Source organism: Oncorhynchus kisutch, unplaced genomic scaffold (assembly GCF_002021735.2).
Source record: "Oncorhynchus kisutch isolate 150728-3 unplaced genomic scaffold, Okis_V2 scaffold3982, whole genome shotgun sequence".
NCBI classification, from domain to species: Eukaryota; Metazoa; Chordata; class Actinopteri; order Salmoniformes; family Salmonidae; genus Oncorhynchus; species Oncorhynchus kisutch.
The window spans coordinates 200057-218206 of record NW_022265927.1 but is presented as its reverse complement, the minus strand read 5'-3'; the positions used below and the strand labels follow the sequence as shown (position 1 = coordinate 218206).

General features: G+C 41.1%; 1 protein-coding gene across 3 annotated transcripts in view; it reads left to right on the top strand.

Moving 5' to 3' along the window:
* The window catches only part of LOC116352823 (prominin-1-A), a 54104-nt gene that overhangs the window by 17934 nt on the left and 18020 nt on the right, over window positions 1-18150 (top strand). For all 3 annotated transcript variants that reach the window (XM_031821510.1, XM_031821509.1, XM_031821511.1), the window contains exons 8-18: window positions 5569-5592; window positions 6128-6345; window positions 8750-8824; window positions 9603-9666; window positions 9774-9782; window positions 10299-10458; window positions 12378-12530; window positions 12998-13121; window positions 14851-14954; window positions 17111-17195; window positions 17554-17700. In XM_031821510.1, coding sequence (XP_031677370.1) covers window positions 5569-5592; window positions 6128-6345; window positions 8750-8824; window positions 9603-9666; window positions 9774-9782; window positions 10299-10458; window positions 12378-12530; window positions 12998-13121; window positions 14851-14954; window positions 17111-17195; window positions 17554-17700 — 1163 coding nt within the window. The remainder of the gene's footprint in view (window positions 1-5568; window positions 5593-6127; window positions 6346-8749; window positions 8825-9602; window positions 9667-9773; window positions 9783-10298; window positions 10459-12377; window positions 12531-12997; window positions 13122-14850; window positions 14955-17110; window positions 17196-17553; window positions 17701-18150) is intronic.

Sequence of the window (18150 nt, the reverse complement as noted above, 5' to 3'; positions counted from 1 at the left end):
TTATAACACCCTAAACATATTTATAACACACACACCTTATAACACCCTAAACAGATTTGTAACACATTATAGCACCTTTATAACACAAACAACACCTTATAACACCCTAAACAGATTTATAACACAAACTCCTTATAACACCATAAACAGATTTGTAACACATTATAACACCCTAAACAGATTTATAACACAAACTCCTTATAACACCCTAATCAGATTTGTAACACATTATAACACCCTAAACAGATTTATAACACAAACACCTTATAACACCCTTAACAGATTTATAACACAAACACCTTATAACACCCTAAACAGATTTATAACACATTATAACACCCTAAACAGATTTATAACACATTATAACACCCTAAACAGATTTATAACACAAACACCTTATAACACCTTATAACACCCTAAACAGATTTATAACACATTATAACACCCTAAACAGATTTATAACACAAACACCTTATAACACCTTATAACACCCTAAACAGATTTATAACACATTATAACACCCTAAACAGATTTATAACACATTATAACACCCTTATAACACTCCGTATCACCTTCATAACAAATTATTAATACCTTTAACACCCACTACATGGTCAGAGATGGCATGAAAATGCATCGCTACAGCTACAACATTATAGCATTATAATACCTTGTTACTGCTACAACATTATAATACCTTGTTACTGCTACAACATTATAATACCTTGTTACTGCTACAACATTATAATACCTTGTTACTGCTACAACATTATAATAGCTTGTTACTGCTACAACATTATAACATTATAATACCTTGTTACTGCTACAACATTATAATACCTTGTTACTGCTACAACATTATAATAGCTTGTTACTGCTACAACATTATAACATTATAATAGCTTGTTACTGCTACAACATTATAACATTATAATACCTTGTTACTGCTACAACATTATAATACCTTGTTACTGCTACAACATTATAAACCTTGTTACTGCTACAACATTATAACATTATAATACCTCGTTACTGCTACAACATTATAATACCTTGTTACTGCTACAACATTATAATACCTCGTTACTGCTACAACATTATAATACCTTGTTACTGCTACAACATTATAATACCTTGTTACTGCTACAACATTATAATACCTTGTTACTGCTACAACATTATAACATTATAATACCTTGTTACTGCTACAACATTATAACATTATAATACCTCGTTACTGCTACAACATTATAACATTATAATACCTTGTTACTGCTACAACATTATAATACCTTGTTACTGCTACAACATTATAACATTATAATACCTCGTTACTGCTACAACATTATAACACCTTGTTACTGCTACAACATTATAATACCTTGTTACTGCTACAACATTATAACATTATAATACCTCGTTACTGCTACAACATTATAACATTATAATACCTTGTTACTGCTATAACATTATAACATTATAATACCTTGTTACTGCTACAACATTATAATACCTTGTTACTGCTACAACATTATAATACCTCGTTACTGCTACAACATTATAATACCTCGTTACTGCTACAACATTATAATACCTTGTTACTGCTACAACATTATAATACCTTGTTACTGCTACAACATTATAATACCTTGTTACTGCTACAACATTATAATACCTTGTTACTGCTATAACATTATAATACCTCGTTACTGCTACAACATTACAACATTATAATACCTTGTTACTGCTACAACATTATAACATTATAATACCTTGTTACTGCTACAACATTATAATACCTTGTTACTGCTACAACATTATAATACCTTGTTACTGCTACAACATTATAATACCTTGTTACTGCTATAACATTATAACATTATAATACCTTGTTACTGCTACAACATTATAATACCTTGTTACTGCTACAACATTATAATACCTTGTTACTGCTACAACATTATAATACCTTGTTACTGCTACAACATTATAACATTATAATAGCTTGTTACTGCTACAACATTATAATACCTTGTTACTGCTACAACATTATAATACCTTGTTACTGCTACAACATTATAATACCTCGTTACTGCTACAACATTATAATACCTCGTTACTGCTACAACATTATAACATTATAATAGCTTGTTACTGCTACAACATTATAATACCTTGTTACTGCTACAACATTATAATACCTTGTTACTGCTACAACATTATAATACCTCGTTACTGCTACAACATTATAATACCTTGTTACTGCTACAACATTATAATACCTTGTTACTGCTACAACATTATAATACCTTGTTACTGCTACAACATTATAACATTATAATACCTCGTTACTGCTACAACATTATAATACCTTGTTACTGCTACAACATTATAATACCTCGTTACTGCTACAACATTATAATACCTCGTTACTGCTACAACATTATAACATTATAATAGCTTGTTACTGCTACAACATTATAACATTATAATACCTTGTTACTGCTACAACATTATAACATTATAATACCTTGTTACTGCTACAACATAATACCTTGTTACTGCTACAACATTATAATACCTCGTTACTGCTACAACATTATAATACCTTGTTACTGCTACAACATTATAATACCTTGTTACTGCTACAACATTATAACATTATAATACCTTGTTACTGCTACAACATTATAATACCTTGTTACTGCTATAACATTATAATACCTTGTTACTGCTACAACATTATAATACCTTGTTACTGCTATAACATTATAATACCTCGTTACTGCTATAACATTATAACATTATAATACCTCGTTACTGCTACAACATTATAACATTATAATACCTTGTTACTGCTACAACATTATAATACCTTGTTACTGCTACAACATTATAACATTATAATACCTTGTTACTGCTACAACATTATAACATTATAATACCTTGTACTGCTACAACATTATAATACCTTGTTACTGCTACAACATTATAACATTATAATACCTCGTTACTGCTACAACATTATAACACCTTGTTACTGCTACAACATTATAATACCTTGTTACTGCTACAACATTATAATACCTTGTTACTGCTACAACATTATAACATTATAATACCTCGTTACTGCTACAACATTATAACATTATAATACCTTGTTACTGCTACAACATTATAATACCTTGTTACTGCTACAACATTATAACATTATAATACCTCGTTACTGCTACAACATTATAATACCTTGTTACTGCTACAACATTATAACACCTTGTTACTGCTACAACATTATAATACCTTGTTACTGCTACAACATTATAATACCTCGTTACTGCTACAACATTATAACATATAATACCTCGTTACTGCTACAACATTATAATACCTCGTTACTGCTACAACATTATAATACCTCGTTACTGCTACAACATTATAATACCTTGTTACTGCTACAACATTATAACACCTTGTTACTGCTACAACATTATAATACCTTGTTACTGCTACAACATTATAATACCTTGTTACTGCTACAACATTATACATTATAATACCTCGTTACTGATACAACATTATAACATTATAATACCTCGTTACTGCTACAACATTATAATACCTTGTTACTGCTACAACATTATAATACCTCGTTACTGCTACAACATTATAACATTATAATAGCTTGTTACTGCTACAACATTATAACATTATAATACCTCGTTACTGCTACAACATTATAATACCTTGTTACTGCTACAACATTATAATACCTTGTTACTGCTACAACATTATAATACCTTGTTACTGCTACAACATTATAACATTATAATAGCTTGTTACTGCTACAACATTATAATACCTTGTTACTGCTACAACATTATAATACCTCGTTACTGCTACAACATTATAATACCTTGTTACTGCTACAACATTATAACATTATAATAGCTTGTTACTGCTACAACATTATAATACCTTGTTACTGCTACAACATTATAATACCTTGTTACTGCTACAACATTATAATACCTTGTTACTGCTACAACATTATAATACCTTGTTACTGCTACAACATTATAACATTATAATACCTTGTTACTGCTACAACATTATAATACCTTGTTACTGCTACAACATTATAATACCTTGTTACTGCTACAACATTATAATACCTTGTTACTGCTACAACATTATAACATTATAATACCTTGTTACTGCTACAACATTATAACATTATAATAGCTTGTTACTGCTACAACATTATAATACCTTGTTACTGCTACAACATTATAATACCTTGTTACTGCTACAACATTATAACACCTTGTTACTGCTACAACATTATAATACCTTGTTACTGCTACAACATTATAATACCTTGTTACTGCTACAACATTATAACATTATAATACCTCGTTACTGCTACAACATTATAACATTATAATACCTTGTTACTGCTACAACATTATAACATTATAATACCTCGTTACTGCTACAACATTATAATACCTTGTTACTGCTACAACATTATAATACCTTGTTACTGCTACAACATTATAATACCTTGTTACTGCTACAACATTATAACACCTTGTTACTGCTACAACATTATAACATTATAATACCTCGTTACTGCTACAACATTATAATACCTTGTTACTGCTACAACATTATAACACCTTGTTACTGCTACAACATTATAATACCTTGTTACTGCTACAACATTATAATACCTTGTTACTGCTACAACATTATAACATTATAATACCTCGTTACTGCTACAACATTATAACATTATAATACCTCGTTACTGCTACAACATTATAATACCTTGTTACTGCTACAACATTATAACACCTTGTTACTGCTACAACATTATAATACCTCGTTACTGCTACAACATTATAATACCTTGTTACTGCTACAACATTATAACATTATAATACCTTGTTACTGCTACAACATTATAATACCTTGTTACTGCTACAACATTATAATACCTCGTTACTGCTACAACATTATAATACCCTGTTACTGCTACAACATTATAATACCTTGTTACTGCTACAACATTATAATACCTCGTTACTGCTACAACATTATAATACCTTGTTACTGCTACAACATTATAATACCTTGTTACTGCTACAACATTATAACATTATAATACCTCGTTACTGCTACAACATTATAACATTATAATACCTCGTTACTGCTACAACATTATAATACCTTGTTACTGCTACAACATTATAATACCTTGTTACTGCTACAACATTATAATACCTCGTTACTGCTACAACATTATAATACCTTGTTACTGCTACAACATTATAACATTATAATACCTTGTTACTGCTACAACATTATAATACCTTGTTACTGCTACAACATTATAATACCTCGTTACTGCTACAACATTATAATACCTTGTTACTGCTACAACATTATAATACCTCGTTACTGCTACAACATTATAATACCTCGTTACTGCTACAACAGTTATAACACGTTGTCTTAGTTCTTCTGTCATGTTGACGTCTGTCTCTGTGTTCTTCTGTTTCCAAGGCAAAGTGGAGAACGCCGTTAAAGGTAACACCATAATAGAAGTGTTTTTTAACCTCTCAGACTGGTAGCTAGTGGTGTCAGTATTAGAACTGACCTCCAGTCAGTGGTGTCAGGATGAGAACTGACCTCCAGTCAGTGGTGTCAGTGTTAGAACTGACCTCCAGTCAGTGGTGTCAGGATGAGAACTGACCTCCAATCAGTGGTGTCAGGATGAGAACTGACCTCCAGTCAGTGGTGTCGGGATGAGAACTGACCTCCAGTCAGTGGTGTCAGGAAGATAACTGATCTCCAGTCAGTGGTGTCAGGATGAGAACTGACCTCCAGTCAGTGGTGTCAGGAAGAGAACTGATCTCCAGTCAGTGGTGTCAGGATGAGAACTGACCTCCAGTCAGTGGTGTCAGGATGAGAACTGACCTCCAGTCAGTGGTGTCAGTATTAGATCAGTGGTGTGTCATGCCCTCACCTCACACGACCTCCTCTCCTCTCCTCTCCGCTCCTCTCCTCTCCTTTCTCCTCTCCTCTTCTACCCCCTCCTCTCCTCTCCCCCTGTCCTCCGTAGCTCTGCGTGAGTCTAAGGAGGCGTTGGAGAGTGTTAGTTCTTCGTTGGATGTTCTTCATGAGGGAACGTCTCGTCTGGCGCTCCGTCTGACGTATGAACGGACCTCCCTGTCCAACACCCTGTCTGATCCGGCCTGCACTAACGGAGCTGTGTCACGCACTTGCAACAACATCCGCATTACACTCCCACAGCTGGGAATCAACAGCAACTTCTCTGGGGTACGTACACACCTGCTACAACATCCACATTACACTCCCACACCTGGGAATCAACAGCAACTTCTCTGGGGTACATACACACCTGCAACAACATCCGCATTACACTCCCACAGCTGGGAATCAACAGCAACTTCTCTGGGGTACGTACACACCTGCTACAACATACACATTACACTTACACAGCTGGGAATCAACAGCAACTTCTCTGGGGTACGTATACACCTGCTACAACATCCAGATTACACTCCCACAGCTGGGAATCAACAGCAACTTCTCTGGGGTACGTACACACCTGCTACAACATCCACATTACAATCCCACAGCTGGGAATCAACAGCAACTTCTCTGGGGTACGTAAACACCTGCTACAACATCCGCATTACACTCCCACAGCTGGGAATCAACAGCAACTTCTCTGGGTACGTACACACCTGCTACAACATCCGCATTACACTCCCACAGCTGGGAATCAACAGCAACTTCTCTGGGGTACGTATACACCTGCTACAACATCCACATTACACTTCCACAGCTGGGAATCAACAGCAACTTCTCTGGGGTACGTACACACCTGCTACAACATCCGCATTACACTAAACATGCTAAACACTAAACATGCTAAATACTAAACATACTAAACATGCTAAACACTAAACATGCGAAACATTAAACATGCTAAACATTAAACATGCTAAACACTAAACATGCTAAATACTAAACATACTAAACACTAAACATGCTAGACACTAAACATGCTAAACATGCTAAACACTAAACATGCAAAACCCTAAACATGCTAAACACTAAACATGCAAAACCCTAAACATGCTAAACATTAAACATGCTAAACACTAAACATGCTAAACATTAAACATGCTAAACACTAAACACTAGACATGCTAAACACTGAACATGCTAAATACTAAACATACTAAACATGCTAAACACTAAACATGCCAAATACTAAACATGCTAAACACTAAACATGCTAAATACTAAACATACTAAACACTAAACATGCTAAACACTGAACATGCTAAATACTAAACATGCTAAATACTAAACATACAAAACATGCTAAATATTAAACATACTAAACATACTAAACATACTACACATGCTAAACACTAAACATGCTAAATACTAAACATGCTAAATACTAAACATGCTAAACATGCTAAATACTAAACATACTAAACATACTAAACATACTAAACATGCTAAACACTAAACATGCTAAATACTAAACATACTAAACATGCTAAATACTAAACATACTAAACATGCTAAACATTAAACATGCTAAATACTAAACATACTAAACATGCTAAACACTAAACATGTGCTACAATTTCAATTTGCAACAATGTACATATTTCCTTGGTGTACTTGAATTATTTATTCTCTCTCAAATTGAATGTAAGGTCATTATTGGCATAGGAAACATAGGAAACATAGGAAACATAGGAAACATAGGAAACATAGGAAACATATGAAACATAGGAACATAGGAACATAGGAAACATAGGAAACATAGGAAACATAGGAAACATATGAAACATAGGAAACATAGGAAACATATGAAACATAGGAAACATAGGAAACATAGGAAACATATGAAACATAGGAACATAGGAAACATAGGAAACATAGGAAACATAGGAAACATAGGAAACATAGGAAACATAGGAACATATGTGAACATTGCCAAAGCAAGTGAAGATAATAAACAAAAATGAAATGAACAGTAAACATTACACTCACAAAATCTCCAAAAGAATAAAGACATTTCAAATGTCATTTTATGTCTACATACAGTGTTGTAACGATGTGCAAATAGTTAAGTTACAAAAGGGGAAATAACAGCTCAGTTTCCACCTCATTTTGTGGGCAGTGAGCACAGCCTCTCTTCTCTTGAGAGCCAGGTCTGCCTGCAGCGGCCTTTCTCAATAGCATGGCTATGCTGTACATAGTCAAAGCTTTCCTTAATTTTGGGTCAGTCACAGTGGTCAGGTATTCTGCCACTGTGTACTCTCTGTTTAGGGACAAATAGCATTCTAGTTTGCTCAGTTTTTTTGTTAATTCTTTCTAATGTGTCAAGTAATTATCTTTTGTTTATCTCTCCATCCATCTATCCATCCATCCATCCATCCATCTCTCTCTCTCTCTCTCTCTCTCTCTCTCTCTCTCTTGCTCTGTCTTTCTCTCTCTCTCTCTCTCTCTCTCTCTCTGTCTTTCTCTCTCTGTCTCTCTCTCTGTCTTTCTCTGTCTTTCTCTCTCTCTCTCTCTCTCCCTCTCTCTCTCTCTCTCTCTCTCTTGCTCTGTCTTTCTCTCTGTCTTTCTCTCTCTCTCTCTCTCTCTCTGTCTTTCTCTCTCTCTTTCTCTCCATCCCCTCTCTCTCTAGTTACCAGACGTCAGTCCCCAGTTGGCCAGTTTAGAGATTGTCCTGAAGACAGACCTCAGCAACATTTTACAGAAGGTACCATTCTGCTCTCTCCATCTCATCCTATATCTGTAGGCTGTGGGGGTGGGGGCAGTAACCACGGGGTTGTCGGTTTGATTCCCAGGTCTCACTGACTGGTAAATGGAGGGTTGCAATGTATCATATCCCCCCTCCAGCTGCTCTGCCCCTGAGCAATGCACTGCTGTGTGTCAGGTTGGATAATGTATCACATCCCCCCTCCAGCTGCTCTGCCCCTGAGCAATGCACTGCTGTGTGTCAGGTTGGATAATGTATCACATCCCCCCTACAGCTGCTCTGCCCCTGAGCAATGCACTGCTGTGTGTCAGGTTGGATAATGTATCACATCCCCCCTACAGCTGCTCTGCCCCTGAGCAATGCACTGCTGTGTGTCAGGTTGGATAATGTATCACATCCCCCCTACAGCCTCTCTGCCCCTGAGCAATGCACTGCTGTGTGTCAGGTTGGATAATGTATCACATCCCCCCTACAGCCTCTCTGCCCCTGAGCAATGCACTGCCGTGTGTCAGGTTGGATAATGTATCATATTATCTAAAGATTTTCTATCCTATTCTCTCTCCTCTCCAACCTCTCATCTCTTCTCTCCTTTCTCCTCTCCTCTCCATCCTCTCCTTCTCTCCCCTCCTCTCTCCTCTCCTTCTCTCCCCTCCTCTATCCTCTCCTCTCCTTCTCTCCCTTCCTCTCTCCTCTCCTCTCCTTCTCTCCCCTCCTCTATCCTCTCCTCTCCTTCTCTCCCCTCCTCTCCTTCTCTCCCCTCATCTCCTATCCTCTTCAGGGTTATTCATCCTTCAATGACACCCCCAGACTGGTCCAACAGCAGACTAAGAATGTAGTAGCAGGTACGCTGTGTGTGTGTGTGTGTGTGTGTTGTGTTTGGTCATCATCCTCATCATCTCTTCTCCATCCTGCGCTGCGTTTGTGGGAAACCTTCTCCTCTACACTACAGCTCTGCCTAGTAAGTCTGTCTGTCTGTCTGTCTGTCTGTCTGTCTGTCTGTCTGTCTGTCTGTCTGTCTGTCTGTCTGTCTGTCTGTCTCTCTCTCTCTCTCTCTCTCTCTCTCTCTCTCTCTCTCTCTCTCTCTCTCTCTCTCTCTCTCTCTCTCTCCTCTCCAACCTCCTCCTCTCCAACCTCCTCCTCTCCTCTTCTACCCTCTCCTCTCCTCTCCTCTCCTCTCCTCTCCTCTCCTCTCCTCTCCTCTCCTCTCCTCTCCTCTCCTCTCCTCTCCTCTCCTCTCCTCTCCTCTCCTCTCCTCTCCTCTCCTCTCCTACCCTCTCAACTCCTTTTCTACCCCCACCTCTCCTCTCCTTTCTCCTCTCCTCTCCTCTTCTACCCCCCCCATCTCCTCTCCTCTCCTCTCCTCTCCTCTCCTCTCCTCTCCTCTCCTCTCCTCTCCTCTCCTCTCCTCTCCTCTCCTCTCCTCTCCTCTCCTCTCTCCTCCTCTCCTCTCTAACCTCTCCTCTCCTCTGTCTAGGAGTGAAGGCCATGCTGGATAAAATAGGAGTAGAGATTATAGGTTTCTCTAAGATGTTCCCAGTGGAAGCATCTCTGGCCAACTTCACCATCTTCCTGAGTCAGGGCCAGAAGAACATGGAGGCCTACTACCCTCAGATAGACCAGCTGGACTTCTACAGGTCTGTGTGGTTAGATGGACTTCTACAGGTCTGTGTGTTTAATACAGATGCATTTCTACAGGTCTGTGTGTTTAGATGGACTTCTACAGGTCTGTGTGGTTAGATGGACTTCTACAGGTCTGTGTGTTTAGATGGACTCTTACAGGTCTGTGTGGTTAGATGGACTTCTACAGGTCTGTGTGGTTAGATGGACTTCTACAGGTCTGTGTGTTTAGATGGACTTCTATAGGTCTGTGTGATTAGATGGACTTCTACAGGGCTGTGTGTTTAGATGGACTTCTACAGGTCTGTGTGGTTAGATGGACTTCTACAGGTCTGTGTGTTTAGATGGACTTCTACAGGTCTGTGTGGTTAGATGGACTTCTACAGGTCTGTGTGGTTAGATGGACTTCTACAGGTCTGTGTGTTTAGATGGACTTCTACAGGTCTGTGTGTTGAGATGGACTTCTACAGGTCTGTGTGGTTAGATGGACTTCTACAGGTCTGTGCGGTTAGATGGACTTCTACAGGTCTGTGTGTTTAATACAGATGGACTTCTACAGGTCTGTGTGATTAATACAGATGGACTTCTACAGGTCTGTGTGATTAGATGGACTTCTACAGGTCTGTGTGTTTAATACAGATGGACTTCTACAGGTCTGTGTGTTTAATACAGATGGACTTCTACAGGTCTGTGTGATTAATACAGATGGACTTCTACAGGTCTGTGTGATTAGATGGACTTCTACAGGTCTGTGTGTTTAGATGGACTTCTACAGGTCTGTGTGATTAGATGGACTTCTACAGGTCTGTGTGGTTAGATGGACTTCTACAGGTCTGTGTGTTTAATACAGATGGACTTCTACAGGTCTGTGTGATTAGATGGACTTCTACAGGTCTGTGTGTTTAGATGGACTTCTACAGGTCTGTGTGATTAGATGGACTTCTACAGGTCTGTGTGATTAGATGGACTTCTACAGGTCTGTGTGATTAGATGGACTTCTACAGGTCTGTGTGATTAGATGGACTTCTACAGGTCTGTGTGGTTAGATGGACTTCTACAAGTCTGTGTGTTTAATACAGATGGACTTCTACAGGTCTGTGTGATTAGATGGACTTCTACAGGTCTGTGTGATTAGATGGACTTCTACAGGTCTGTGTGGTTAGATGGACTTCTACAGGTCTGTGTGTTTAATACAGATGGACTTCTACAGGTCTGTGTGATTAGATGGACTTCTACAGGTCTGTGTGTTTAGATGGACTTCTACAGGTCTGTGTGATTAGATGGACTTCTACAGGTCTGTGTGGTTAGATGGACTTCTACAGGTCTGTGTGTTTAATACAGATGGACTTCTACAGGTCTGTGTGTTTAATACAGATGGACTTCTACAGGTCTGTGTGGTTAGATGGACTTCTACAGGGCTGTGTGTTTAGATGGACTTCTACAGGTCTGTGTGTTTAGATGGACTTCTACAGGTCTGTGTGGTTAGATGGACTTCTACAGGTCTGTGTGTTTAGATGGACTTCTACAGGTCTGTGTGTTTAGATGGACTTCTACAGGTCTGTGTGTTTAGATGGACTTCTACAGGTCTGTGTGTTTAGATGGACTTCTACAGGTCTGTGTGTTTAGATGGACTTCTACAGGTCTGTGTGGTTAGATGGACTTCTACAGGGCTGTGTGTTTAGATGGACTTCTACAGGTCTGTGTGTTTAGATGGACTTCTACAGGTCTGTGTGGTTAGATGGACTTCTACAGGTCTGTGTGTTTAGATGGACTTCTACAGGTCTGTGTGATTAGATGGACTTCTACAGGTCTGTGTGTTTAGATGGACTTCTACAGGTCTGTGTGTTTAGATGGACTTCTACAGGTCTGTGTGGTTAGATGGACTTCTACAGGTCTGTGCTGTGTTCGGTGATGTATATAACAGTGTTTATTACAGGTGGATAGGCTGTGTGGCCGTCCTGTGTTCAGTGGTTCTGGTTTTGACCTTTAACTTCCTGGGTCTGTTGTGTGGAACGTGTGGCTACGACAAACAGGCCACGCCCACCACCCGCGGCTGCCTATCAAACACCGGAGGCAACCTGCTAATGGCGTGAGTAACCATGACAATATCCTGGCAGCATCCATAATATCACACTTGTCTCTCTCTGTCTGTCTCTGTCTCTCTCTGTCTCTGTCTCTCTCTGTCTCTGTCTCTGTCTGTCTCTGTCTCTCTGTCTCTCTCACTGTCTGTCTCTCTCTGTCTCTGTCTGTCTCTCTCTCTGTCTCTCTCTGTCTCTCTCTGTCTCTCTCTCTCTCTCTCTCTCTCTGTCTCTCTGTCTCTCTCTCTCTCTCAATTCAATTCAATTCAAGGGCTTTGTCTCTCTCTCTCTCTATATATATATATATATGTCTCTCTGTCTCTGTCTCTCTCTGTCTCTCTCTTTGTCTCTCTCTATATATATATGTCCCTCTCTCTCTCTCTGGCTGTGTCTGTCTATCTGTCGGTCTGTCGGTCTGTCTCTCGATCCTCTCTGTCTCTCTCACTGTCTCTCACTGTCTCTCTCCTCTTCATCTCAGAGGTGTAGGGTTCAGCTTCATCTTTGCCTGGGTATTGATGGGGATGGTATCAGCAGGGTTTGTTGTCGGGGGCAACATTGAGAAGCTGTTCTGTGAACCGCTTGCTAACAGACAACTGTTCAAGGTACACACCTTCTCTCCCCCTCTCCCCTCCCTCTCTCACCCTCTCTCCTCCCTCTCTCACCCTCTGACCTCCCTCTCTCACCCTCTGACCTCCCTCTCTCACCCTCTCCTCCTCCCTCTCTCACCCTCTCCTCCTCCCTCTCTCACCCTCTGACCTCCCTCTCTCACCCTCTCCTCCTCCCTCTCTCACCCTCTCCTCCTCCCTCTCTCACCCTCTGACCTCCCTCTCTCACCCTCTCCTCCTCCCTCTCTCACCCTCTGACCTCCCTCTCTCACCCTCTCTCACTCTCTCCCCCTTCTCTCTCACCCTCTCCCTCCTCTCTCTCACCCTCTCCCCCCTCTCTCTCATCCTCTCTCACCCTCTCCCCCCCTCTCTCACCCTCTCCCCTCCCTCTCTCTCACCCTCTACCCTCTCTCACCCTCACCTCATCTCTCACCCTCTCACCCCCTCGCTCACCCTCTCTCTCACGCTCTCTCTCACCGTCTCCCTCCCTCACCCAGTACCTAGACACTACAGCCCTGTGTCCTCCAGTATCTAGACACTACAGCCCTGTGTCCTCCAGTATCTAGACACTACAGCCCTGTGTCCTCCAGTATCTAGACACTACAGCCCTGTGTCCTCCAGTATCTAGACACTACAGCCCTGTGTCCTCCAGTATCTAGACACTACAGCCCTGTGTCCTCCAGTATCTAGACACTACAGCCCTGTGTCCTCCAGTATCTAGACACTACAAGCCCTGTGTCCTCCAGTACCTAGACACTACAGCCCTGTGTCCTCCAGTATCTAGACACTACAGCCCCTGTGTCCTCCAGTATCTAGACACTAAACAGCCCTGTGTCCTCCAGTATCATAGACACTACAGCCCTGTGTTCCTCCAGTACCTAGACACTACAGCCCTGTATGTTCCTCCAGATCTAGACACTACAGCCCTGTGTCCTCCAGTATCTAGACACTACAGCCCGTGTCCTCCAGTATTAGACACTACAGCCCTGTGTCCTCCAGTATTAGGACACTACAGCCCTGTGTCCTCCAGTATCTAGACACTACAGCCCTGTTCCTCCAGTATCTAGACACTACAGCCCTGTGTCCTCCAGTATCTAGACAACTACAGCCCTGTGTCCTCCAGTATCTAGACACTACAGCCCTGTGTCCTCCAGTATCTAGACACACAGCCCTGTGTCCCTCCAGTATCTAGACACTACAGCCCTGTGGTCCTCCAGTATCTAGACTCTACAGCCCTTTGTGTCCTCAGTATTCTAGACACTACAGCCCTGTGTCCTCCAGTATCTAGACACTACAGCCCTGTGTCCTCCAGTATCTAGACACTACAGCCCTGTGTCCTCCAGTATCTAGACACTACAGCCCTGTGTCCTCCAGTATCTAGACTCTACAGCCCTGTGTCCTCCAGTATCTAGACACTACAGCCCTGTGTCCTCCAGTATCTAGACACTACAGCCCTGTGTCCTCCAGTATCTAGACACTACAGCCCTGTGTCCTCCAGTATCTAGACACTACAGCCCTGTGTCCTCCAGTATCTAGACACTACAGCCCTGTGTCCTCCAGTATCTAGACACTACAGCCCTGTGTCCTCCAGTATCTAGACACTACAGCCCTGTGTCCTCCAGTATCTAGACACTACAGAACTGTGTCCTCCAGTTTCCTAACGTGTGTGTGTGTGTGTGTGTGTCCATGTGTGTGTGTGTGTGCGTATGTGTGTGTGTGTGTGTAGATCATAGACACTCCCTACATGGTCCATCCTGCCAAGAAGAACTTCCTGCCTGGCATGCTGTTCCAGAACCCTAACATCAACCTGACTGTAGGAAGCATGTACCGGTGAGACACACATGCACGTTAGCACGCAGACGCACACAGACCAACACACACACACCATTCACATCACTGGACACAGACTGTTTGATTTAGTTGTTTAACTACGTGAATTCACAGTCAAATAAACCAAATACTCATTGGATTGGAAAAGCACACCAATTCCCCCAAATTCCTTTACAGTAGCTAGGTTTACAGTAGCTAGGTTTACAGTAGCTAGGATTACAGTAGCTAGGTTTACAGTAGCTAGGTTTACAGTAGTTAGGATTACAGTAGCTAGGTTTACAGTAGTTAGGATTACAGTAGCTAGGTTTACAGTAGCTAGGATTACAGTAGCTAGGTTTACAGTAGCTAGGTTTACAGAAACTAGGTTTACAGAAGCTAGGATTACAGAAGCTAGGATTACAGTAGCTAGGATTACAGTAGCTAGGTTTACAGTAGCTAGGATTACAGTAGCTAGGTTTACAGTAGCTAGGTTTACAGTAGTTAGGATTACAGTAGCTAGGTTTACAGTAGCTAGGATTACAGTAGCTAGGTTTACAGTAGCTAGGTTTACAGAAACTAGGTTTACAGAAGCTAGGATTACAGAAGCTAGGATTACAGTAGCTAGGATTACAGTAGCTAGGTTTACAGTAGCTAGGATTACAGTAGCTAGGTTTACAGTAGCTAGGTTTACAGTAGTTAGGATTACAGTAGCTAGGTTTACAGTAGCTAGGATTACAGTAGCTAGGTTTACAGTAGCTAGGTTTACAGAAACTAGGTTTACAGAAGCTAGGATTACAGAAGCTAGGATTACAGTAGCTAGGTTTACAGTAGCTAGGATTACAGTAGCTAGGTTTACAGTAGCTAGGTTTACAGTAGTTAGGATTACAGTAGCTAGGTTTACAGTAGCTAGGATTACAGTAGCTAGGTTTACAGTAGCTAGGTTTACAGAAACTAGGTTTACAGAAGCTAGGATTACAGAAGCTAGGATTACAGTAGCTAGGATTACAGTAGCTAGGTTTACAGTAGCTAGGTTTACAGTAGCTAGGTTTACAGAAGCTAGGTTTACAGTAGTTTGTATTACAGAAGCTATGTTTACAGTAGCTAGGTTTACAGTAGTTTGGATTACAGAAGCTAGGTTTACAGAGGCTAGGTTTACAGAAGCTAGGTTTACAGTAGTTTGGATTACAGTAACTAGGTTTACAGAAGCTAGGTTTACAGTAGTTTGGATTACAGAAGATTGGTTTACAGTAGTTTGGATTACAGAAGATAGGTTTACAGTAGTTTGGATTACAGAAACTAGGTTTACAGTAGTATGGATTACAGAAGATAAGTTTACAGTAGTTTGGATTACAGAAGCTAGGTTTACAGTAGTTTGGACTACAGAAGGTACGTTTACAGTAGTTTGGATTACAGAATATAGGTTTACAGTAGTTTGGATTACAGTAGCTGGGTTTACAGTAGTTTGGATTACAGAAGATAGTTACTGTAATCCAAACTACTGTAAACCTATCTTCTGTAAACTTAGTTACTGTAATCCAAACTACTGTAAGCCTAAGTTTACAGAAGCTAGGTTAACAGTAGTTTGGATTACAGAAGATAGGTTTACAGTAGTTTGGATTACAGAAGATAGGTTTACAGTAGTTTGGATTACAGCCATGACTTCTTTCCATGGGTCAGGTGATTCACCCGGTTGGATGGAAACGTGGTCAGCCATGACTTCTTACCATGGGTCAGGTGATTCACCCGGCTGGATGGAAACGTGGTCAGCCATGACTTCTTTCCATGGGTCAGGTGATTCACCCGGCTGGATGGAAACGTGGTCAGCCATGACTTCTTTCCATGGGTCAGGTGATTCACCCGGCTGGATGGAAACGTGGTCAGCCATGACTTCTTACCATGGGTCAGGTGATTCACCCGGTTGGATGGAAACGTGGTCAGCCATGACTTCTTTGCAATCAGTCTTCTAAGGTTGATTCAGCATCATCACATATCATTTTATCATGTTGAAACTGTGTGCGCGTGTGCGTGTGTGTGTGTGGTGTCTGTGTGTGTGGTGTCTGTGTGTGTGTGTGTGTGTGTGTGTGTGTGTGTGTATAGAGACTGCTATGATAACAACGGTGTGTGTGTGTGTCTGTGTGTGTGTGTGTCTGTGTGTGTGTGTGTGTGTGTGTGTGTAGAGACTGCTATGATAACAACGGGCTGTACCATGCTCTGCAGCTGGAGACAATGTTCAACATCAACACCTTCCTCAAAACAACCGTGGTATGTCAGGGTCTGTGTGGGGGGGGGGGGGGGTAAGCGTGTGTGTGAGGGGGGGGGGGTGTGTGTGCGTGTGGGGGGGAGGGGGCAGCGTGTGTGTGAACTGTTACACAACCTACCATTCATAAGTGTTTTTGTATCTGTCTCTGTGCCTCTGTGTGTGTGTGTCTGTGTGTGTGTGTCTCTGTGTGTGTGTGTGTGTGTGTGTGTGTGTGTCTGTGTCTGTGTCTGTGTCTGTGTGTGTGTGTGTGTGTGTGTGTGTGTGTGTGTGTGTGTGTGTGTGTGTTTGTGTCTGTGTCTGTGTCTGTGTCTGTCTGTGTGTGTGTGTGTGTGTCTGTGTGTGTGTGTGTGTGTGTGTCAGTTTAACAAGGACCTGGTGAAGGTGTTTGACAGCGTGAGCATCGACCTCCAGGGCATTGTGTTATTGGAGCAGGATGGACGAGATAACCTGCTAACCTTCTCTAACGCCGGGATAGGAGATATTAACTATGCTGCTTACCTAGCAGAGGTATAACCCCTGACCTCTAGCCATGGAACCATGACCCTTAACCCATTACCCCTGACCTCTAACCACTGAACCATGACCCTTAACCCATGAACCCTGAACAGTAACCACTGAACCCTAACCACTGAACCCTAACCCATGACCCCTGACCTCTAACCACTTAACGCTGACCCCTAACCGCTGAACCCTGACCACTAAACCCTGACCCCTAACCCCTGATCACTAAACCCTGACCCCTAACCCATGACCACTGAACCCTGACCACTAAACCCCGACCTCTAACCCCTGATCACTAAACCCTGACCCCTAACCCATGACCACTGAACCCTGACCACTGAACCCTGACCCCTGATCACTAAACCCTGACCCCTAACCCCTGATCACTAAACCCTGACCCCTAACCCATGACCACTGAACCCTGACCACTAAACCTCGACCTCTAACCCCTGATCA